The 25,868-nt window shown below is 35.4% G+C and overlaps 1 protein-coding gene across 1 annotated transcript in view; it reads left to right on the forward strand.

The window, feature by feature from the left end:
* The window catches only part of LOC145688278 (trehalase-like), a 32,426-nt gene extending 10,181 nt beyond the window's left edge, over positions 1 to 22,245 (forward strand). Inside the window, exons 4-5 of the mRNA XM_081762276.1 lie at positions 10,883 to 11,475; positions 20,868 to 22,245. Coding sequence (XP_081618402.1) covers positions 10,883 to 11,475; positions 20,868 to 20,879 — 605 coding nt within the window. The 3' untranslated portion in view covers positions 20,880 to 22,245. The remainder of the gene's footprint in view (positions 1 to 10,882; positions 11,476 to 20,867) is intronic.
* The last annotated feature ends 3,623 nt before the right edge of the window (positions 22,246 to 25,868 follow it).

Genomic DNA, 25,868 nt, shown 5'->3' on the forward strand with positions numbered 1-25,868 from the left:
TTTTTTTGTCTTTTTGTTTGTTTGTTTTTCAACAGTTTTTTGTGGGGCCATTCTCCCTCTTGGGGGATAGATTCATAAAAATTGTTACGTGAAGCAATGAAGTAGGCCACTACATGGTAATATCGTGTATTTGTACTTCTTGCTTATATGGGGGAGCAGGGAGGGGGCGAGTTAGCCAATTTTTGGAGTTTCAGTTTTTTGACGTAAATTACATTTATTTTTACAACAAACATCAATAGCTCAGTCCTTAATTAAGCTAGAAAGATGATTTGGTACCAAAGTATTTTTGAGGGATAAAGCTTTCCGTCAGTTGCATTTTACGTATATAGGGGGTACATATGTACGGCCGAGAGAGGGAGGATGAAGTTTTTTTTTTTCTTTAATTTTTCATCAAATTTTTTTCATCAGGTTTAGGCGGGTATTCCTCCCCCCTTTGTGGTACATCCATAAAAATTGGTATGTGAAGCAATGAAGTAGTCCCCTACATGATAGTAACCTGTATGTGTACTTGTTGTTTATAGAGGAAGAGGGGGTCAAATTTGGTTAATTTATATTTATTTTCGGGACGGTCCCATATAACACAAGATATATATTTCACTGGAGTGGTCTAAAAGCATAATTCTTGTTCGTATACATTATGTGTGCAGCAAAAATGATTTGCATATGAACGTGGTACTATAGTGGGGGAGGGGAGAGAATGTCTAATTCAATGAATGTTTTTCTGCGCATATTTTTTTAAAAAAATATTTCCTACATAAAACGAATTCATTACGGAATGGCAACAATGGCTACCATTTCTTACATTACTGTCACAAGTATGTGGCCTACACATTAGCATCATTTTGTCAGCGTAGGGTGACTGCAAGGGTTGCCAGGGCCCCGCAAAGTCAATATTTTCATATTTTTAATGATGTTTTATGTCTGTTCTTTTTCTATGAATACGGCGGAAATTTCACGAATGTTACCTCGTTGGAATTTGTGGTCTATAAGCTTTCCAATGGTGTATAACTCATGACTCTGTGATAATTAGGGGGGTCACCAGAGCCTCGAACGTGAGAGTCTACCATTTTGTTAAAATCCCTGGCGGATGTCTAGAGTTAATTGTGTTGTTATGCCGTAGACACTAATCATTATTAGCTACCCATGTTGCAGATAGAGATGTATCTTGAAAACTGTTTAGTTAAAATGTAATTTGCTTCTTGTAGGCTAGTCGCTGCTCTTTTCTATGAGTTGTATTGTATTTGTCAGAGCATTTCTTCGAGATTATGATGTGAGAACTGTTCATTATTATGGAAATGATAGTGATTAAAAAATACCCAAGTTTTGAATTTGTGAATTTGGATCTTAGAATAGTGTATAGTGTGTTTAACCTCCATTATTTTTGGAAATTAAGAAATGCTCAAATACTTCACTTGAATTTCTGTTGGTTTAGTTATACGCACACTGATGTGCAGAATTTCGTTCAGTAATTGTTTTTATAATAAGAATATTACTCTGCTTGTAATTTGCTCCATGCACAAATCCTGCGGAGGATGGGTTGTTTGTTAGAAAATTAAATTAGCTTCTTCAATCTGATGTTTTAGTTGTTTTAAACATGTCCAACCAGCATCGAAAAAACAAAAAACACGTTTAAAACAATTTGTTTAAAACAAACTGAATAAAACAACAGCCCTCGTTTTAATCATGTTCTAAACACTTGTTTTAAACATATCAACCCTGATGCATACATAGAAATTTATGAAAATGAATAAGAAAAATACTGTATTTTACTTTGAAATCGAGAACGCTATTCACATCCGCGCCTTCTGTTGATATTTCATTTCTCTGTTAGCTTTGGCTTGTACATTTAAATGTCTTATGCGAATAAATGTTCTTGTACGAACATATGTTTTTATTATGGTCAGATGCAAATGGGAGTACTTTTCACATAAAACATTACACAAAGTCTTAATCACTTCTCTTTTCTGATCGATTTTATTCCCATGAAAACCGGCGAAAACTTCTTCAGACTCCCGAACAGTAACTAACCAATTTTCCGAACAAATAATTCACCTCTTGATAATTTTTCAATCCAACCTTCAGCATTTGGTGGTTCAACTAAGGTCTCTCTTGTGGGTTGTCCAAGTGATGAGTCCAGTGAGTGACAACGATGAGGAATGTATCCTGCTAAGTAACGGAGACCTCCAGAACTCTCTGATTGCGATGAGGCGGAATTATTCTCTCTGGACATATCCCGAAGAATTATTTCATGTGCTACAGCATCACTGTCAATTGCGGATAAAGCTTGCCGTATATCTGGAGTGAGCTCTGTAAAAAGATGGGAAGTAACGTAATCTTCCTCTTTGTTCTCCATTGCAACAGGTGTCACAGAGCTTAAAGGAAAGTCGCTTTTTTTCCTGCTGATGATTAAAAGTCTCAGGCGGCTTATGAACTCCACGGGCAACGGATTGTTATATGTTCGTCCAAGTGCTCTTATCTGAGAAAAAAGATTTTCGAGACAATCCTGGTTGAACTTTGCAGTTAATAAATATTTTGTCATATTTCATTTCTATGTCAGAGAAACATCCGAGAATAGATCGAATACTCATCAAAAACCCACATTGGAAGGGAAGAAGATGTTGTACATTGCCTACTCTCATTTTTTCGCAGATAGAATGAAACTTCAGTAGCACACTTTCTTGTGCTGTGGCATAAATTCCAAATGCACTTGCTATAGGTTGCATTTCATTATGTGGCACCCTTGAATTTAATATGTCAAATGTGTCATTGACCAATTGAAAAAAAAAATAAATAAATAAAAAAAATCAGATGTTTCCTTTTCTTCGGGCAGTAGGTATGCGATGGCCTGTGCAACGTGATTCGAAAAGAGCTCACATGCCAAGTGAACACGTTGTCGTTTTCTTCCTGATACGGTCAAAAGATGAGAATTCAATTTAGGGCATATTTTTATTTCTCCATCATCTAACGCCAACAGACGCTCTACAACATTCCTACCTATTTTTTCCCACTTGGTAATGTAAAGCCATTGTCCAAAAAGTGATTGCGTAGTAGCTTCAGCAAATGAGGAACATCAGCGAAAACCCAAACTTTACTATCGGACTCACAGGGATTAGAAAAACACGGATTGTTATCTACTTTGAGATCTCTCCAGACTCTCGCGTTTTTTCCCCCCATGCCCGAAACAACGGCAACTACTTTAAAACCAGCCTCGTGAATCGCTGAAATTATTTTCAATAATAATGTCCCTGTCATTTGAACATCAAAATCATAGTATATAGGCTGTCTAAAGTTTTTACATAGTCCACGTAACATAGAAACTAATACTTGGCTATAAGGACCCAACACACTACCATTTTTTTGATAATAGCAAATGCGTGAATATATGTTCATTTCATCAAAACTTAACACATACAGTAAATCTTTGTCATTGAACTGCTGCACTTGATGGAGCATTAACTCTAATACCTCATTCAAAATTCCAGGACTACAATCAAATGAATGGGAGACCCACTTTCTTAAAGTGGATAGTCCCGAAAGTGGAAAATTCATGGTGTTTCGGATGTATAGATAGCATTTTTTTCATAAAGCGCGTATCGTCAGAGCTTTACTTACGTCATCTTTATTCCAACGCGCTCTTTTCTTTTTACTTACAAGATAGTCTATTTGCATAGGAGTGAAAATGCTTCCTGTAATTTGGTTAACACTATGTTTCACTTTATCATTAGGAGTTTTTTTCAGAGATTTGATTTCTTTACTCTTCTTATTTATGGTACAACGCAACACAGCGTTTTTCGCTTCGAGATTAATAATTTGCATTTTAAGATTTTTGTTCGACTGTTCCATAGTTATTAATTTTGTTTTAAGTTGTTCCATTTCAATATTATCTCTAAATTCTGTTTCTGTTTCCTTATCTAATTTTCTCTTTTTCGGAGAAAGTGTAGACAAGTTTTTTAGAGTCCGTTTTCTGACTTCTCGCGATTCATATCTTATCGTTCTATCATGTGAAACACGTGGAGATGAAAGACAACCTTCAACATAACTTGCTTCATTTTGTGCAGGAACTGGACTTTGCATGCCTACACGTTGCTACAGCACAAGAAGGCATTTTTATTTACACCCACAAACACACACACAAACAAAAAACAATCACTATATCACACGAAAAGAAAAACACAAATACACGTAAAAATAAATATGTACACACGTACTGAAGTTCACCACACTATCTTGCAATACTGCATGTCTGTACAGCCAAGCCCACTTAAAGAAATCTTCCGAGATATTGACTTTTCCTCTATTAAATAATATTCGTCCACGTACTCAAAAACGTATAATAGAAAGTTGTGTCCACAAACATTTGCCACTAGAAAAGAAAGTAACACAATTCAACACGGCAAAAACCCAAACTAAATATAGAATTCTGTGTTGTCTTACAAGCAAATCTTCGCGCGCCAAGCAGACAAACTCAAGTTCCTCGCTGGTAACGTCACTGTGAAGAGAGCGTAAAAGTAGAGGTTCTGGACATCAGTGATGAAAATTTTCCGGAAAATTTTGAAACGGAAAATTTTCCGGAAAATTTTCCAGAAAATTTTCCGGGAAAATTTTCCGATTCATAAAAACACACTCCACTTATTCCTACATCGTTGTTTAGCCGTGGTGTGAAGAGGAAAATTTTCTTCTATATTTTTCTGGAAAATTTTCCGTTCTTAACAAATATCAGTGATCAAGTAACAATTCCTCAGTATTCATAAAATTGATTGAATTCATGTATAGAAATGTTAAAAAGTGAAAGATCGTTTAAAGAATCTGAAAATTTTCATGGCTCAGACAATTTTCAGTACTATGTAGGAACAAGTGAAACAATTTTTCATGAATCGAAAAATTGACTATCCTATACAGTGATGAAAATTTTCCGCAAAATTTTCAAACGGAAAATTTTCCGATTCATAAAAACATACTCCACTTATTCCTACATCGTTGTTTAGCCGTGATGTGAGGTGGAAAATTTTCTTCTATATTTTTCTGGAAAATTTTCCCTTAACAAATATTAGTGATCAAGTAACAATTCCTCAGTATTCATAAAATTGATTGAATTCATGTATAGAAATGTTAAAAAGTGAAAGATCGTTTAAAGAATCTGAAAATTTTCATGGCTCAGACAATTTTCAGTATTATGTAAGAACAAGTGAAACAATTTTTCATGAATCGAAATATTTTCTGTCTTATATGGAAAAATTAAAGAACTCTTCATGAGTCGGAAAATTTTCATAATTTTGAAGCAAAAATTAAATCAACTTTTTGCGAATTGGAAAATTTTATTTCTCTGTAGAAACAAGTGAAAGGAATTTTCATTAATCGGAAAATTTTCATCACGATGTAGAAACAAGTGAAAAAAACTTTTCATAATCCGGAGAATTTTGGATATTATGTATAGTGATATTTGGTGGAAAATTTTCCACTATATTTAACTGCACATTCAGCTATAAAATTCAACTCCTGTAGAGGAAAGTTAGACAGCAACAAATTATAATTTTCCAGTTAGCTTTCGGAAACCAGAAAATTTTCTATTTTAAGTTGGAAAGTAAAAATATACAGTGTTTCTCTCTCTCTCTCTTTCTCTCTCTCTCTCTCTCTCTCTCTCTGTGTGTGTGTGTGAGAGAGAGAGAGAGAGAGAGAGAGAGAGAGAGAGAGAGAGAGAAGTTGAATTGAGTTGATTTTGAGTTTAACGTCCTTCTCAGCAGCGAGACCATATAAGACGGGACCAACTAATTAACGTGGAATCCGAACTACATGAGCTCCCGCTAGGAATCAAAGAAAGGTCTTGCATGCCAAAGGCGCGTATGCTAACCGCTTAGCAACGAAGGAGCTCGCAGAGGAAGAGAGAGAGAGAAACACTGTGTAAAATTTTACTTCTCAACTTGAAATATTAGAAAATTTTCCTGTTCCCGAAAGCTAATCGAAAAATTATAATTTGTTGCTGACTAACTTTCTTCTACAGTAATTCAATTTTGTAACTCTATGTGCAGTTAAATATAGTGGAAAATTTTCCACCTAACATCACTATACACAATATCCATAATTCTCCGGATTATGAAAAGTTTTTTTTCCACACTTGTTTCTACATCGTGATGAAAATTTTCCGATTCATAAAAATTCCTTTCACTTGTTTCTACAGAGCAAAAAAACTTTCCGATTCACAAAAAGCTGTTTTACTTTTTGCTTCAAAATGATGAAAATTTTCCGACATAAAAACCGAAGTTATTCAATTTTTCCATATAAGAGAAAATATTTCGATTCATGAAAAACTGTTTCATTTGTTCTTACATAGTACTGAAAATTGTCTGAGCCATGAAAATTTTCAGATTCTTTAAACGATCTTTCACTTTTTAACATTTCTATACATGAATTCAAACAATTTTATGATTGCTGAGGAATTGTTACTTCATTACTGATATTTTATTAGAACGGAAAATTTTCCGGAAAAATATAGCGGAAAATTTTCCGGAAAATTTTCCAAAATGGAAAATTTTCCGCGGAAAATTTTCCACCTCACATCACTACTGGACATAGGTTAAGAGCACCCTCTGACTACTACTACTACTACTACTTCTTCTATTACTACTACAACTGATACGACTTCGTGTCAGAGTTGACATGTCTGGTGGTACAGAATTTACCTTCCAAGTACAGAAAAAAATCGGAGAAATGCTAGTTATTATGGCCGCTCTGCGTAGAATGTGAACCAATGCTTGATCTACGAGGGACAACGATGGCTCAGTAGGTAAAGCATTGACATTTGGTGCTAGAGGTCATCGGATCAATCCCTGCTCGTGCTATGTGAGCTTTGTGGTGGATAATCAACCGAGTGCGTGGGAGTTTCGGGGGTAGTCCGTTTTCTCCCACTGTTTTCATTTCACCAGTTCATCCCATCAACAGCCTGAGCCGTAGTTACCTAAAGAACGTATGATAAAATAAAGTTATTGACCTACTAAGTAGAATTTGGTACGCTACCATTAGGCTACAGAGGCCGAAACCGTGAACTGGCGTGTTCATACGACCAGCGCAATTTGTAGTAATGTTCAATTAGCAAGGCAGAAAGCAAATGGTGTTACATGTTCCTGTATTGTTTATAGTATGATGCTACAAATATAACAACAAAATATAATGATCAAATAAATCACCAAGACGCCAGGGCCGATTAGGTGTTCCTGGAACAGTTGTAACACAATGACATATAACAAGAAAGTAAAAGATCTCTATGGCGGAATGTGAGGAAGTAAATCAAACAAAATCAATACATAACATTGTTGAACGAAATATACCACAAACGTCCCCTGACAAATAAATGTATAAATAGCAGCTACCGGAATTGCCTCTTAACGTCACATAAAATAGAAGGGATAGTTGATAGTAACAGAATAAAAATACAAGTTCTACGAAACTAATAGTGCAAAATGAACATAGCTTTACTGTATGTCCTTATACTCATCGAATAGCACGGAAATAGAGTCAGCAGTCTCAGGCTTTAGAGCATTTCTCCATTGCTGAACTATATTGCCTGTAGTACGAAAAGCTCTTCCAGTAGACGCACTAGAAGCAGGGATGGCCAGATACTGACGCGCTAATTTGCGTAATTTTGGTAATGTTTCGTCTTGTTGCTTCCACCATTGTAATATATCTAATTCTCTTGGACATGTTGAGGTAGATGTGTACTTCATCGTCAAATTCGCCAGAAATTGAAGGTCCATCTTCCCATTCCAGTAATTTATTCTTCTTGGTAGGTGGCTCTAAACCGTGTCTGCTTGAGCTACTATCCTTAGCAGTAGCGGCTCGATACCATAATCTGAGGTAGTTCTGCACAGTTTGTTTTTTTGTATATAATTAAATTTGCAGTAATTAATTATAAAATGTACACGAACCGCATATCCTTTAGCACTCTAATCGTTATACGTAAATGACAATTATAATTGAAATTAACAAATATATATACAACTTTCCTGTATCGCAACCAAAAGACTATTGTTTTGCTTATTGGGTGTCAGTGGCGTATTTAGGATTTTGTTTCGGGAGGAGCTATACACAGCATATGAATAAGCACTTAATTTTTCCTTTGGGATGCCTACAAGTTTAAATGAATTTCGGGGGATCTTGAGCCCGATACCTCCTCCCTAAATACGCCACTGTTTCGTGTAACAAACTTTAAAAATAGCTACCATATCAATATCGTAAGAAACACTGTTTTCAGACACCATAACAATTTCGGATTCATGTAATGTATACAGGTAGAAATTTTATTAATACTCTGAATTATAAATATTTTATCGTTTGTAAATAAAATCTATCTGACGTTTCTTCTGCTGTGCAAAATGTCCTATTACTCTATCATTAAAGTTCGGCATGATGGATATGAAATCACGCTCGATTGATAAGACAGCCAAAGCATTGATTCTTTCCTGACATATTGTGCTTCTCGAAAATGTTTGAACTACTTTAAAATTAGAGAAGTAACGTTCTACTTCAGCTATTGTCGTTGTGGTAATTAGAAGAATTATAAGGTTATAAAGAAGAATTATAGAAGAATATAGAAGAATTAAGGTTTATGTTTTTTTTTTTTTAAATTGTCACACAAATTCTGTTTGTTCAAATTTGCACAAACTTGAACATGGAATACTATTACTTTCAAAGCGCACAACAATTACACTGAACACCGTTATCAAAAACAAGAGAAGGGAGTCTTATGTACAACACGTCGTGTGTCTTCGGCTTCTTCGGAAGTATTCGTGAGTTCTGAGCTGCTGAGAGTGCAGCTCTAGTAAATCCTATCCAAGAAACAAGGAAAACGTAATACAGTGCGGCTGGTGAAGATTTTGGTTTCAATGCTAAAGCATAGGGAAATCCGTGCACAGCTCTTGCAATATTATTAAGCTTCAGAAGGTGTTTCCAGTAATACTACGATATCCAGCAGTACAATTTCAGGACACCATTAGACCAAATATTATCATTACATGTTATTACCTTGATTAAATTAAACACAATTCAACTCAATTGAAAATATATTTATGCCACTAAAATAGCTAGTAGTTCTGCAGCTCTGCAGCACTTATAGGCAAGCCGCCCCTGATCCTTAGCAAGGAAATCAAAGAAGCCAACTGCAGTAGATGACTGACGAAATGATACGACGTACTTCTGTGTGGACAGATAGTACCTCATCTGCAGACATTGCTCGGAGATGACGGTAGTTGGGGCTGAACGTCTCCACTTTATGATCCATACTAATGTCGACCTTCTCATTGCGAAACTGTTCCACTCGAAACTTACGCTGCGACATATCATTGGAATCAACTTCACTCAACTTTCCAAAGTTTGTTTAGTCTTTCAAACCAAGGCAATATTTAAATGCATTGTTACAGTTTTCTTTGCCTTCATTGCTTTGATGGCATCGTAGAAATCTTCTAAAAAATGCAGTAATTTCCTTCATTAAGGATTCATCAAGGCAATCTAAGCGCTGATCTTCTTTGTGCTCTTCTAGTATCCGCCGGAGTCGACGACTTGCGAATCCATAGATTTCAACATGATTAGTTTAGTCTTCCCTCTTACCTCACTGTCTTGGTTAACAGTGTGTGGCAGCCGGGTTACCAATCCAAACCTCTTGAGATATGTAATTAATTACCTTACTAACGCAATCAAAAAGGTTTTTTACTGATGGCAGCTCATCTCGGCGGAAGTTATATTGAAAAGCGTTACGCAAAATAGTAGTAATAGTGTCAGTGATAGTATTTTTCATGGTAGTTTAGTAGTAGCAGTGTTAGTACCAGTAGTAGTGGTGTTAATAGTAGTAGTAATAGTAGTGGTAGTAGCAGTAATACTAGCAGTAGTGGTATTAATAGTAATTGTAGAAGTAATAATAGTAGTAGTCATACTGTTTTCGTATTACTAGTAATAGCAGTAGTGGTATTCGCTATAGTATTAGTATAGTAATGAGTAGTAGTAGTAGTAGTAGTAGTAGTAGAATAGTAGTAGAAGTGGCGGCAATAGTAGAATCCTAATGGTAATAGTAGTATTCCTAATCATAATGGTAATAGTAGTATTAGCAGTAGCAGTTGTGGTATTAGTACTACGTACATTGTAGCAGTTTTACCTATCTTTTCTGTTACTCGTAACACACTAATAAGTGTAGTATAGCATAAAACCTTTACGTCCATGAGCTGTATTATATAATAAACATGGCCGGACAGAGCAAGCGCAGATAAAAAATAGACAGACAGAATAGGGATATAGAAAGCAAACCTTGGGTAATCTTTCATACAATTTTCCCATTCGAGAAGGACAAATAGACATTGCAATGTTATGACGACATATTTCTCATTTTCCATTGAATATTGAAGGATTGGCTTGACTTATCAGACTTGGTTGTTCTCAGGCCGGTTTACGTCCGGCTCGAGATTCGGACCGGACCGGGTCGGGTCGAGCCGGGCACAGAATATAGATCCAGCCGGGCTGGGCTTAAGTTTGCAGGGCTCTGGTACAGATACCACAGTTGTGCGCACAAGGATATGAACGGAAAAGCTGGGTAAATTTTTTTATTTACGAATCAGTAAAATACTCAAAAACATTTCCTGAGATCCAACAGAAAAAATTGTGCGCGCGTGTGTTTTTAGGTATAACTAACAAAATATTTTCTCGTGTCATTGCTAGAATGTTGATCATTTGTTTACTTGGATGATGAATTATGTATGTGTAAGTTTCTTAAGTAAATAGGCTGTATCAAATATCGAGTTTTTACTGCACGTTCTTAGATGTACTCAGCTTTGAATTTATAAGTTATGTCGAATGAATGTTTCTGAGTATAATACATATAATATAAAATGTACTTGACTTACAGGTAACTTGACTAACCTGAAGACCAGGTACATAATTCCTGTGAGCTTAAATGCAATACTGTATTGGAATGCTAAAATTCTAGAAGACTACTTTTCAAAACTTCGTATGTATGAAAAGGCAGCGGAATTCAACAAGTACGCTAATGGCTGGCTTGAAGCAGTTAACACGGTTTTGTGGGATGATGAAGTTGGTGTTTGGCTTGATTATGATAGAATAAATAACAAGAGGAGAAACTACTTTACAATATCCAACATAACACCTTTGTGGATGAAATGCTATGAAGAGAGCCGGAAAGATCATATTGTTGGAAGAATATTGAAGTACTTGGAGAAATCCTCAGCTTTCATGAACCCTGGTCTTGGTGTCAAGCGCTCAGGAACTTCAGCATATCCCGGAGTTGTTCCAGCAACAATGGTCTTTTCCAGAGAACAATGGTATTTTCCGAATGCTTGGCTTCATCTACAATATATTTTAATAGTAGGACTAAATAATACTGGGGATTCATCTGCCAAAGAATTAGCATACCAGCTATCTGAAACGTGGGTGAGATCAAACTGGAAGGCTTTCAACGTAACCGGTCATATGTATGAAAAGGTATGTGTGTTCCTTCTCTTGATATTTAAAATAACTCGAAAGAGTAGAGGGAACGGTTTCATAATATTCAAGTCAATTTTGTGATTTTTTTCCTGTACCAAATGACATTGTAGTCACAGAACGTATTTATTCATTATGTAGCATAATCTCACGAATAACTATTAGATTCTAGTATACTAAGAGGGAAGAAGTACAGTCTCATAAACAAGTGGATCGCGTGGAAGGAAATGATGTTCGTCAGGTTTGCTTTTGCTGTAAATTTTGCGTATTGTGACGTATTCTTTTCTCCCTTTCCTTTTCTATACTACAATATGATATAAGAAGCTAAATTAATTCATTCACTCATCAACGCTCAGCCAGAAGCACTGTGTGCAGAAACTTCAAATTAGGGCACTACTTTAATGATGTAGGCGAGGTATAAGAAAAGTTTCCAGAAGAATACTCAGTCTCTTGAATTCCTTGAATTTAAGTTAAAATAAATAAACACATATTTTGGAGTTTTTCGAAATTCAGTTCCCAAAGGAGAACAACTTGATTTCTTAGAGAACTGAAAAATGAAGTTTTACTTCCCACGATTATACCCTTAGACTGAAGGAGACGAGTGATTAATGAAAGTGAATGATTATGGAGGAATTAATAGCATAGGAAATGGAAAAACACAAACACGATGTTGTCCACCACAAATTTGTATGATCTGGGATCGAACCAAGCACTCGTCGCAGCAGAGTTGGGCGCTCTGTTATTGAGGCGCCCTGTTTCCTTCTCAGAGAACTTGGTAAACGGGGGCCAAATTGGAATCGCTATAGTTTGAAAACGTGAAATTCGGCAACTGAACTTCCTAACTAAAAATAAAGAAATCTATTTTTTTTTAATAGATACGTAAAACTTTAAAAGGCAAAGGGAGCAGATCGGCATTTCAAATAATTGCAAATTGCACATAAAAGCACGACCATTTATACAAGGGCTTTTTGATAACGCATAATACGAATATCTGATACACTTCCATAAATTTTGAAATTTTAACCTCAGAAGAATAGAAGCATTGGAAAATTTTAATTATATTTCTTTCCTAGTTGTGCGAAGGTGCAATTATTGACCGCAATAACACGCCAGTGATAATTGCAATTACTGTACCTATTGTCTTGTCTGTATATCTATGTGTAAAAGAATTGGACCAAGACTGAGAATTATTCATAGTGATGGACTTTCGTTCCTATTTCAGTTGATATTTCTCGTGTATTGTGTGTGTTGTGTTCGTATCATTCTTTTCGGATGCTTAATTGCTAGAATTAAGAATGTATTAAATAGGATTTTAGATTCTCGTTTTGACAGTGTAGTAGTTTATATATATGTTTCATTATTATATGTATAAGTAATTCTATAAAGTTACAATTTACTGTTTAAGTATTCGAGATTCACCCCAAAGAGGTAATAGTAATAGTGAGGTAATAGTAATAGCAATGGTAATAGTTATCCATTTTGGGAGATATAACATCATTCTTCCACATTTTGCATACTCAGATTCTCGAGATTCAATTTTGGAAACCAACAATGCACTGTCTATTGTAAAGTTAAGTATTCCCGATGTGCCCACCACATTACGATACACTAGCAGAAGCGCCCGTTCCTTGCACGGAAAGAATAAAATTTATGAAATATACTTGAAAGACACACACAAACTTTTTCTTGTTTTAGGATATTTGTTGACACATGTTTGGTTTAACTGGAGTTATATAAAGCTCTCATATAGTCCTTAACGTGAAGACGGGAAAAAATATAGTCCGTGTCCATCCCTTCAAAATCCATTTTTTAAGGGACCCTGTAAATGGGATTTGCGTAAGTTAGGAAGTTAAATCTATTCGTTGCACCCGAAATCCAAAGATTGTCCCTTTTTCATGGAATTTGCTCCTCAAAATTCTGTTCCCAAACAAATTTTGCAGAAGTTACCATTAAGTGTCTTTTTTTCCAGTCGCAAAACCGCCTTCTCACTGAGATGTTATGAATTCATTAAGAAAAAAAAAGAAAGCTTTAAGTCTAGAAATTCTAATAAAACATTTAACAATAATGGGAAAGTTTTTTCCCAATTCACTGTTCAAAATGGAATTTTTCAAAATTCTATTCTATCTGTAATCTAGAAACAAGGACATTTGTTCAGTTTCAACTTCCTATCCAAATGGTTTCAGAAATTGGTGAGGACTGATGAAGCATGTAATTCTTCTATCTACCCTCTGAGTTTTTGAATATTATAAAATTCCATCTTATCTATACTATGGGATCTGAGAGGAAATTTGTTCAAAATTTCGGTTTCCTTCGTCCCCCAATATCAAAGATCTGATGAAAGGAAAGGAGAAGTTCAATCTCCTTTCCTTCTTAACGATTGCATTTCGCAACAGTCTTAAGTCTAAGGCAGACTGAGATTGTTTCTACAAAGTTTTATTTTCCTGTGCTGAACAGTTTCGGAGATCTGATGAATAACGTGGGAAAGTTCAACGTTCCCTTCCCTTCCATCCACAGCCTAGGTTCCATGGACAGCAGTTGTGAACAATCTCAAGTTTGTACGTCCAAACGTTTTCGAGATCGTTCAAACCTTGTTTTCCCCTCAGGGCTTGCATTTCTCAAAAGCTCTGTCATAATCGCAGCGAAGCTTTCAAGGAGAACATTTGCACAAATTTAAAGTTACTGGTGCAACCATTTCGGAAATCTCATGAAAGGTTAGACAAGTCCAGCCCCTGATTTCCTTCCTGAGGGTCATATTTCGTACACCTCTGTCACATCCACAGCTTAGAATTCAGATTTTTTTCTTTCTTTGAATTTTCAAATTTATTACGCCCAGTAGTTTCTTAGATTGGTAAATGATAAAAAGAAACCTTCAACCATCATTAGCACCCTTATAAGTCACATTTCGCAGAATTTCATCATCTTTAAATTCAGGGGTTCACGGAAGATTTTTCCCATTTCACAGAAATCGTTACTCGAAATTCTAGCCCCCAAAACGGATTTTCCGAAAATCACACCTTCATACCTTTTCCCAGTGTTCAAACTTGATACGTATAAAATATTAGTAAAGAAATTTCATTGTTGTATGCCCAGTATTGGTTATAGTCTAAGGTATAAAGAAAGCATTTGTACAAAACTTTAGCTTCGTAAGCCGAAAATGTTCGAAAGTTAATGAAGAGTTAGAAAGCATTTAATCCTTCTTTCCTTCCTTGTAGGTGATAAATCCATCTTTTCTGTAGTTGGAGTCGGAGGAGAATATTTGTAGAACTGGTGAAGGACGAAAAAACACTTAATCTCTGCTCTCTTCCCTTAGAGTTCGAATTTCGCAAAACCTCGTCTTTCTTACTGCCGCATTATATCTCAAGTTTAAACTTATTTAACACTAGCATATATTACCGGCTTCGCTGGGTTGAAATGAAAATTTAAATGCACAACTCCGTATCTCATGTGTTTAGTAACTGAAATATGCTGTTGTAGCTTTTAATGGCATCGATTTAAACGGCATCGGAAAGATAATTGATCATCTCGGCGACCCCTAAAACCATGGATTCGATACTAATATTGGTCATTCTCGATCATTTCATTATCTCCCCCTCTCCCAAGTTGCGCGGCTGAATTTGATTTTAAACTGAATCGAAAGTATCACTGTTCATCTAAGCGAACCAGAAAACTATAAATTCGACACTGATAATGCCCAATTTCGATCATTTTTATATCTCTATTTCTCCCCCTCCCCCAAGTGGCGGACCTGATTTTGGATGTAAACCGGATCGGAAATATCACTGTTCATCTGGATGATCCTGAAAACTATCGATTATACACTAATATTGGTCATTTTCGATCATTATTTATATAGCTCCCCTTCCCCCTCTACCGTGCTGCAGCACACGGCATCAGAATTGTCACTGTTAATCTCAGCTACTCCTAAAACTATGGATTCGACACTAATTTAGTCATTTTCGATCATTTTAAATGTTTATCCCCCACCCCAACTATCAGGGCTAAACTTGGATTGAAACAGCATCAGAAGTGTCACTGTTTCTCTCATCGACCCAGAAAACTATGGATTCAACACTAATATCGGTCATTTTTCATCATTTTAAAATTTCTCCCCCTCCCCCTCTCCTACGTTACATCGTCAAAGCGAATAGTCTAAAGTAATCCCTGCCCCTAAACTCATGTATGTCGAAAATTTGATTGAGATCGGTCGAGTGGTTCAAGAGTGATGAAGTCACAAAGGCAGTAATTTTATTTATTTATTTATTTATTTATTTTACATATATCTCCCCCTCCCTCTCCTCGGTTGGCTCGTCAAAGTGAAACGATAAAAAACACCCAACGCTCGACCCTCATATATGTTGAGAATTTGGCTGAGATTGGTTGGGTGGTTCAAAAGTTATTAGGTTTTATTAGTTTTTATTTATACGTCCCCCTCCCTTCACCCTCCCCTAGGATCAACCATTAAAGTGGAATTCCAAAAATGTTTCCAGATCCGAACCTCATGTATCTTGAAAATTTGATTGAGATCGGTCGGATAGTTCAAGAGTTATTAAGTTACAAAAATAGTCACTTTCAGTCTTATATAAATTCATTTTTATATATCTCCTCTCCTTCTCCTCCCCTACGTTGCTCCGTCAAATTTAAATCATGAAAACGATCTCAGGCCTGAACCTCATCTATGTTGAAAATTTGATCAAGATCGGTCCAGTGGTTCAGGAGTTGTTTTATTTATTTATTATACCCCTTCCCCCACCCCTCAGTTTTACCTACAAAGTGAATAGCCTAAAACCAGCTCAGCCTCGAACCTCATTCATGTTACAAATTTGATCGAGATCGGTCGGGCGGTTCAGAAGATTTAATCACAAACATAGTGATTTTCAATTTTATATATATATATACTAGCTGAACCTGCGCTCTCTACACAGCGCATCATTCGCATATGAGCATAAATATCCTCATTCCTCACATCTGTACATGTCCCTTTACAGACACAAGTGAAAAAAGTCTTGATTTAAAAAAAAAAAAAAATCTGCAAGGCGTATCATAAAGGGGACTTCAATATTTCGCATTGTTTGCAAGATTTGAGCCTACTTCCGGTTGGAGTTTCTAATTCATGCATGACCAGTGTTTTCTTTCTTCTTCCATGCAGTATGTAATAAGCAAATACATTACATACGCAATTAATTATAATCGCAGTTATATATGGTGTTCATTGGGCAAATCACTCCAAAAATAAAGATTCATCTTACTGGTTAAACTGCAGAAATGGTTATCGTTCCTTTTTCATTATTATTTGGCCATGAAATAAACGCCTGAGACATATGCAACCCCTATATACAACAGCATGGTGTTGGGGTGTATAACGCGTAGGATATGGTGCTTTAGTTTTTTTTTTTTTTTAATTTCAACGTTTCCATGCGTACCCTAAAAAAATGTAATAAAGAAATAACGGCCACGTTTTTAAAATATTCAATTAGAACTGGACAATCTACGCAAAATTTCCAATCGATCAGTGAAAACGTCATCTTTCTAGAGCCTGTAGTTTCCGAGATCTCATTGTCGAAAGGATTGGGCCACAAACATATAAATTTCCACGACATATAGTTTAAAAGAACTCGGAAGATGGAAGCATAATTCATGTGCATTGATTTTCGAGAAGGCTTATTAAAATACAAAGGCTTTGAACAACAGTTTTATATCATAAACTTTATGAAAAAGATCTAGTTAACTGATTTATTTAAAGTACTCGTACTTAAAATGTTTGTCTCTGTTAAACGTGAAATCACACATAACCGTATATGAAAGATTTGAAAGCCATAGTTATACGTTGGAGCTCGGGCGCTTTTAATTGCTATTGTAGCATTTTAATAGATAGATAGAAAGGTATCCATACCACTCTGACCCAACATATATCACTGTAGCATGTTATGGCACTTTTAACTGAACTTCTTGCGTAACGATTGCGTGTTCGTGAGACATTCACCTGGTATTATCGTTGCTCCAAGCCACTCGTAGTTTGGGGGGGGGGGGGGGCTAAATGTGGAGAAAAGAAGAAAGGCAAAGAATAGGAATGGAAAGAAAAAATGATACTTTTAAAATTTGGTAAGAAAACATTGAGGCTACAAGGAGCGTGAATCCTTAAGAGCAGTCCATTACGAGGAAGACAAAGTCTATAGCAGTAGTAATTTTTTAGATTTCATTCTTGAATGCGTTATTACTTTCGTGGGCAACACCAATTTTATAATTATTTTCGCGTACTTAGTAACTAAAGCGGTATATATATTAGTCTTACACATAGAGCATATTTTAAAAATATCGTTTTGGTTATTAATGAATGGAATGCATTTTCCAATAGTATACTCGTATTCGTGTTGACTGAGTGTCTTAAGACCATTGGGAACTATTACCTGCCCAGGATATTAGTGCGGTTTTTGGCGGAGGGCGCTGCTGTTGTGTTTACATCAATATCTAGGTAAACGCGGTGGGACAGGGGAGCTGAGAGCGTCACTCTGCAGTGTATCCAGCGATTTCTAAAAGTTTGCAGTTTACATGTTATAAGAAGCCTCATCAGTTTTGCTTAATAAAGAACGCCATAAATTATTATGTAGTTGTTATTGAATGCAGGAATGGTTATTCCTGCAGTAATGCAGATGTATTGTGGATAGTGACATATGCATGGAAATTAACAATTTAAGAACAACATAGCACGCAAATGAATTTCTACCATAAGACAGGAGCAACCTCTAAAACGCAGGAATAACGATGCCAATGACTAAAGATTAATTAAGGGTTGATAGCTTATAGACGTGCGCAATACCTTGTAACTGTAAGTTTAAATCAAGTTAAGGCTCGCGATGCTTGTGTTTGTTTTAAATGTATGTTTATCGATTGACAAATAAATTATTTTCTCGAGTTTTAGCCAAGGAAGAATTCCGATACCTTTCTATCCGAGAACTGTGGAAGTCCTCTCCTTTGGTCTATTGGCTAGCGCATGTGCCTTTGTTGTACGTGGTTCTGGGTTGGAATCTCAGTGAGAGCTCAAAAATTAATTTTGCAGTCTTTCAATTAATCATCTGTCACTTCTAGCATAAAGAACATAATCATGGGACGTTAAGCTAAAGAAATTTAATATTATTTCGATAAATGTGAACTCTTTGGAGGGAGAATTTTTTTAAAGGGCTATAGGATTGGATAGCTTGCCTTTCGGGATTGATTTGTAAAATCTGATTACAGCACATCTTGCTTTTAGGATTATTATCGTAATCCAGTTTTTGGTAAATGTGGAATAAAAGTATTGATAAAACATCAGCATATGGGTAATGTAAGCGTAAATATCATTGCTTCAACACATAATAAACTCACAACTTTTATTTATGAGTACAGAAATTCTCCTTGAGCTCCCTCTGAGTTTCTTTCAGACTCTAGGTCTCAGGTGACAAAGAATTAATCCTACTATCTGTTTTCATACACAATATATTTTTAAAACTTGGGAGCCTAGTGCTATCTTTGTGTCTGTAATACATAATCATTTGTCGATTGACTTCAGAGGACTGAGTTTAGCCCGTAAGCACAAGTTGCATATAGTTCAAACATATCAGATGTACGGTCTTGTTTAACAAAACCTGCCCTCTTCCTCCTCTATTAAAATGTGTTACGTATGGTTGCAAGAGGTTGGGTGACTTTTTTTTTTTTTCTAATACTGAACTTAGGTACTTAACATTGGCACTCGTCTTTATCATGAATTGATGTAAGAAGCGACCGTGTGATTTCCGGCCAATTGTTTCATCACCGGTATATTTGAGCAATGAGATGACAGTGGAAGACAAACTCCGTTCTTCAAACTTGATACTTCGAAAAACTTATGCAAGTGGTTTTGTTATTCAAATACATATCTATTCACTCTAATCAGCTTCAGAAGTAGCATTAATTTTATAACAACATAATGCCTGTAAGAGTTACCCTGAAAATGTATTTTGTATTTCTTTTTTAATACGTAATTAATTTTTCTCTGAACTCCAGTGAAGTTCAATTCCTTGGAAGGACAAGGAACCTTCAATTATCAGGCACCCTACTTTAAACTTTAATCGCTCCCCTATCGCCTCCAATGTAACATTGGGTATATTTCTTTTAAAGTTTTCAAAATATGGCAGAAATACTGGATTTTTTAAAATTACCAAACCATGCTAAATAATGACAGGTTAGACATCAGAGAGAGTTATCTTTATTTACCATCTCAATCAGGGGCGGTTCCAAGTTTCCTTCGGAGGCGGTTAGGAGTGCGGCGGTGCAGTTTCTCTCTGACCGGATTTTTGTAGCACATCCGAAAATGATCTCAATGCAAAAGAATTTTGTTACTCAAGACACTGCTTAGACAATCGATTGGAAATCACATATTCCAATTTGGTTGCAATTTCGAAGACGTCTTATCTCAAAACTACACAATAGAACTTGCTTTAAACAATGAAAGCCCAGTTTCCAAAGTATAACTTTGATTCACAAAAATGAATTTCGAGGTTTTGTTAATAGGAGAAATAGGAATTCCTTACATTCGAATGCTACGAAGTTCTTAGTGTTTCTTTGTACAACACTGAAGTTAGTTTATTCGCAAGTTATTGCCAAATTAATATGGAGGGTGTATGTACTTTTTTTTTTGCAGTCCCTTAAAGTGTTCTGGAAATAACTTCTTAGCTTTTGAAACTGTTAGTCTTAACTTGAATATATGCGTGAAGTGGTTTATTACGAGCAGGGCAAAAATAACTGTGATAGATTAATTACAAGTAATCCGGTTAGAAACACTGTTGTTTGTATTTTAGTTCCAAAACCAGCCGCCCGTACTCGTTCGCTGGTCAGGTAATACTTGAATTCAACAGTATCAGGCTCCGATCTAGGTTAAAGATAATGGCATCGGCAACCATGAAAGTGCTCCATCTTACCGGTTGCAACATAAGGGAGCTATTTTGCTTAGTGTATGATGTGATTAAACTGAATTTAAGTAGGTAATTTCAAAGATAATGACAGATAATACTATAAAATCATACTAAAATAATACTATAAAATCATACTATTTTCTTTTAAAGCACTAGAGTTGAAACCTATATTGTTAATTAACCATTGGTCAAAATATGTTAAGTGTGGAGCCATAGCGACACCAGTATATGGACATTGTAATCATTATCTGAAAGAAAAAAATAAATAAAGTAAAATAAACCAATGTCTTTGACTATCAGTAATTTGATTTTGAACATTACTAAGGAAATGTATGCAAAAATTTGTTATTCACAATACATTGTTGCCATTACTCTGTTTTTTAAATATTATATGTAGATTGTAGTTTTCAAAATTGTCTGAGCTTAAGTTTGTTTTTCTAATTTTATTTTTTTATTATTTCTTTTCAGATAACTTTTTAAAATATTTATGAAAAAAACTTCTTGCTATGCAGCGAAACGTATTACCATATGACAGCAGTTTAAGTTCAAATTGAGAAAATGCGATCAGGTTGGAGACATCAATTTCATTGCAAAATAATGAGGCTAGTCAGACGAAAATGGCTGCTCATCTTACATTCTCAGGGTTACTTTCAACTAAAGTACTCAGTTCCTGTATGCATGTATGTATGTATATACAGCATATACCAAACAGTATTATGCAACATTGGAAGTGTTCCTTCAGGAAGTATTTGATTGTTTTAAAAGCCCCCGTTATGCGGTATAAATCTAACGTATCTCTTATATACCTACATATATATATGTATATATTCTAGTGTAAAGAACATAAAAACTATGTGTATGTTCCATTACACGTATGGTACTCAGCTATTAAAATAATACAAATAGATAACATCTCACAGGTTTTGAAACATTCTCCATCATAACAGTTTTGTGAATTGTGTTTTGAAATTAGCTACTATGTGAAGAGAGTTTAGAAAGTCCCCAGGATAAAGTAGTGTGCATATATTTCATGTGTTTGTATATGGAAATAAGCAGGGAGAACGTAAGGGAGGAAATTAAAAGTTATAGTGTGCACAAGTTAAACATATACACACAGATTTTAAACGATTTTCACAAGAGTTCGTGGAATATTTATCGCATGGATTATTTCAATTCCGGAAAAAATCTTCGGGACCTGAATATTCTTCACTAAAATTTATGGTCGAATTTACAGACTTTGTCATTTACATTCATAATTTGTTAATTTCATTAAAGCAATAAAAATTTCATAAATGAGTATTAGCGGGATGTTTAACACAGTACTGGAATTAGCAGGTTGTTTTACACACATGCACACTTCTAGTTCTCGTATTTTGTTTGTTTGTTTGTTGTTTTTTTTTTAAACAATACTCATATCAATTTACTGAGTATATTAAGCACTCAGCAGTTAGTAAATACGTAAATTGGTGTGTTAGTAGCGAGAGAGAGAGAGAGAGAGAGAGAAAGAGAGAGAGAGTGAGAGAGTGAGTGTTTGTCTGTCTGTCTGTCTCTCTCTCTCTCTCTCTGTCTGTCTGTCTGTCTCTCTCTCTCTCTCTCTCTTTGTTTGTTTGAACTTGTAGTTTGTTAACCAACAATAGAAGTTTCGTATGATACACTAAAGTATTTTCTCAAATGGTTGTGAGTTTTAGAGCGAAGAGTGTGCCAAGTACTTTGGTAGTAGAAATGATTTATGTGTATGTATGAGTACTTGGTGGAATGTAGTAGTGTTTAATATGTTTAAAACAGTTTGGTGTAATAAAATTCGCAATTTATATGGAAATAAATGTTCTGTTCGAAACGTTACTTAGCTGGAGTTGTTTTTTTTCCGTAATTCTTACAAGTACTGTTAAATTTAGTGCATTTTCCTAGTGCATAAGATTATACATCTAGCGTCCAAAAGTTTGAGATCACTGTACTTTATTTGTAACATAAATATAGATGGGTTAAAATATACTAAATGTACACTTATGTCCAAAATTACTATCGCATGTCTATAAATAAGTTGTTGTTTGAATATATTTTGATAACGATTTCGGCCGGTATTTCTTATAATGTTAGTATGTGTATAATCGGCAAAGACAATGTATGTGACAAATTTCATGTCAAAAGAGCAGTAAATAAGAAGAATAAAACGAAAATAAAACTTTCGTGTCCATTTAGCAACATTTTGTTTTAGTCATTTTAATTTTTGTATTTATAATTCTTTTCCTATGAAATTTACCACAAATATATATTTACCGATTATACACATAGTATCAGTATTAAAAGTATCCTGCAAAATAATTACCAAATTATATTCTTACAAGAAGACAGTTATAGATATGCGACAATCATTTTAGATATGAGTGTACATCTTAACATTAAAATCAAGATTGGCAGATAGATTCCTTGTCATAAAGTTAAAACATTTTAGTCGATTTAAGGGCTGCACGGTTCGTGATTCCTTTGTATACTGTAATTCATCTCCTGTATTCGTGTATTTTTTAAACAATATTTGCTATAATATTGATTGCCAAACATCATTTGAATAAAGGATTTATCGGCAAATTTCCTTATTTTCCGTATAGTTTGGAGTCCCCAATAACTTATCCAGTATACGTAGTCATGTGAATAATAATCCTTTTTCATTATTATTATTATAAACGTTTCAGGGCCTTATGCTACGATCTTTCTGGAATTTTTACCCTCATTGTTTACTTATTGAGTGAAAAGAGCAAACGATACTTACTTCATTCGGTATATAATATTTTTGTACAGGGGGAGAGTTTGTTACTTTAAATTACGAAGGTTACTTCGTGGCACTGGAATAAGTGTTGAGAGACATATATAGCCCTCAGATTATAGGTGCCCATAAAAATAATATCTCAAAAGTTTCAACCCTACGCTTCGCATTTTAAAAGGAATGAAAATAATTCAGAAGATGCATTTCGTTGAAGTCACTTTGAGATTTTCAGACTTCAAACTTTGAGAATATACGGTGAATGTTTCCTGATATGAAAGGAAATTTATTTTTTCCATAAAGTCACCCATTACAGAAATGCACTTCGTTCACCTAGGTTCTAGAGCTGTTCACCTTTAAAAAACTGATGGTTGTTCAGTAAGCCATTGTTCCACAGTACGTATATATAACAACCGCATCATTTTCAAACTTCTTCCTGCGAATATGCTGTAGTAACTTGGGGAGCATACGGAAGTTCATGGAAGCGAGGTCTGCGGAGTAGGGAGAATGTACATGTAGTTGAAACCTTGCAGAACTCAGTTGCTGTCATTTTGTGGTGACTTCTGTGATTGGTTGTATCATCGTGATACAGGAGAACTTGTCTGCAGAACATTCCTCTCCTTTTCAACCTTCAATACTGCCCGTAATTTCGGAACTAACTGTACGTAATAGTATTTCGTGACAGGGTATCCGTTGTCAAGATATTCAATGATGAGAACGCTCTTGACATCCCAAAACAGTTGCCATAACCTTAATTAACAGCAGATAGGCGGGCTATGAACTTGCGAGATCATCATCCTTGGTGCCACCACGGCAAACACATGTTTTGCTGTTTACCTTCAGGTTTTTTAGAATTGTAAGCCCATGTCTCATTACGGTTACTTATCTGGCAAGAAAGCTCTCAGGTTGCAGGGTTTTCTCAAGAAGGCCCAGCCCGAAAGGAACCATGAGTTTTTTCGGGTTGGACCCATCTGAAAAAGAACACCTTAGTATATTATTGTTACAACTAAAGTGATGACATTGAAAATGATTTTTACTAGTGCTGTTGAAATCGGTTTTTGAAAAAAAAAAGAAAACCGGTTTTTGAAAAGTGAAATTTCATAAAACCGAAATGTCGGTTTTGAAAACCGCATTTGCGGTTTCGGTTTTCAGAAAACCGGTTTTCTCAAAAAACGAAAACCGCAAATGTCGCAAAAATTCGACAGCACTAATATCAAGTTACGACGAGTAAACAGCAAAGAATCTTAACCCACTTCGGCTCACAGTTGCCAGATGGAGGGAAATTTCCCTCGGCGTAGGGAAAAAAATGCTCAAAATTTGCAGAGGGGAAAGAAGATATTTTTTTCTTAAAATGTCTTAAAGTGTAGGGAAATTCTTGCTGGGTATACTTTAACAATTGGCAGAATAAAAAAAATGCAATTTCTCACAAAGAGGCACGGCTATCGTTATTGGGAAGTAAAAAGATACAGAATAAAACATGATCGGTGTTTCCTTCACGTATGAACTATTACAGGTGTCTGCGACTTGCCATAAGAAACCAGTCAACATATGCAAAACCACATTTATCGGAGTGGCATCAAATCAACAATAATTGAGCGCAATTGTGTATTGCGATCGAAATTTTCTTTCTTTCTTTTCTTTTTTTTAAGAAAGGTAGTTTTTTTTTAAACAAAAGAAAGAGTGGCAGTACTATTTTTTTAAAAACAAGGTGAAAGAGTAATGATGATATAAAAGATCTCAGTCTAAGTGGATGAGATTTCAAATTGAATTTCATGAGTTGCATGTGTAGTGATCTTAAATAGGGATATACCTTTATTTATTTATTTATTTATTTATTGAACAAATTCCCAGATACAGCATAACTTTGCCATTTTACACAGGGACATGCTAACAAAAGAAAGAAAAAAAACAAGACAACAATAACAACAACATAGAAAAAAGAGTGTAAAAGTAAAACTATTCCGTCAAAGCTCGTTTAATTGCTCTTTCAAACACTGGGTAGCTCGAAAAAATGTCCACATCAGTTGTTACTTGATTATAACAGTTTGGTATTCTATAAAAAAGAGACCTCTGTATAACAGCCAACCTAGGACGGGCAAGATGAAATAGGTGGGTATTGCGGGTGATGCGGGAAGGGACACGTAAGGATAGTTCCTGAAGTAATATTTCCGATCTTAAGCTTCCATTAACTATTTTATGTAGATATTTCAGGTTAGAGATAATTCTGCGTACTTCAGGAGTCTGAATATTAAGATGTCGCAAGAGCTCCTTCTTAGATAATATTCGAAGTGCAGGAACACGAAAACGGACTATAGCGATGAAGAAATTGAGAACAGAATCAAGTCTGGAGAGATGTGTAGGTGCTGCCATGGCCCATATGGGAGAGCAGTATTCGATCTTGGGCGCTATTAAAGTCTTATAAAAAGTTGCTAATGAAGAAACAGTGCGTAGTTCGGTGAATCGATAAAGAAGTCCCAACATGCGCATTGAATTCTTTAGTATTGAGGATATGTGGTCAGAGAAGGTGAGTTTTGAATCAAAGATGACACCAAGATCGTTATGACTAGAAGAATGTGTGATAGGGGAATCGTTGATATGGTATGTGGAGGGGACAGGAGACTTTTTCAAAGTAATAGTAATACTGTCACATTTCTTACTGTTGAGTTTCAAGTGCCACATTTCACACCAGCCTGTAAGGTAATTTATGTCTT

Source organism: Thermobia domestica, chromosome 6 (assembly GCF_964235325.1).
Source record: "Thermobia domestica chromosome 6, izTheDome1.hap1.1, whole genome shotgun sequence".
In the NCBI taxonomy this organism is placed as follows: Eukaryota; Metazoa; Arthropoda; class Insecta; order Zygentoma; family Lepismatidae; genus Thermobia; species Thermobia domestica.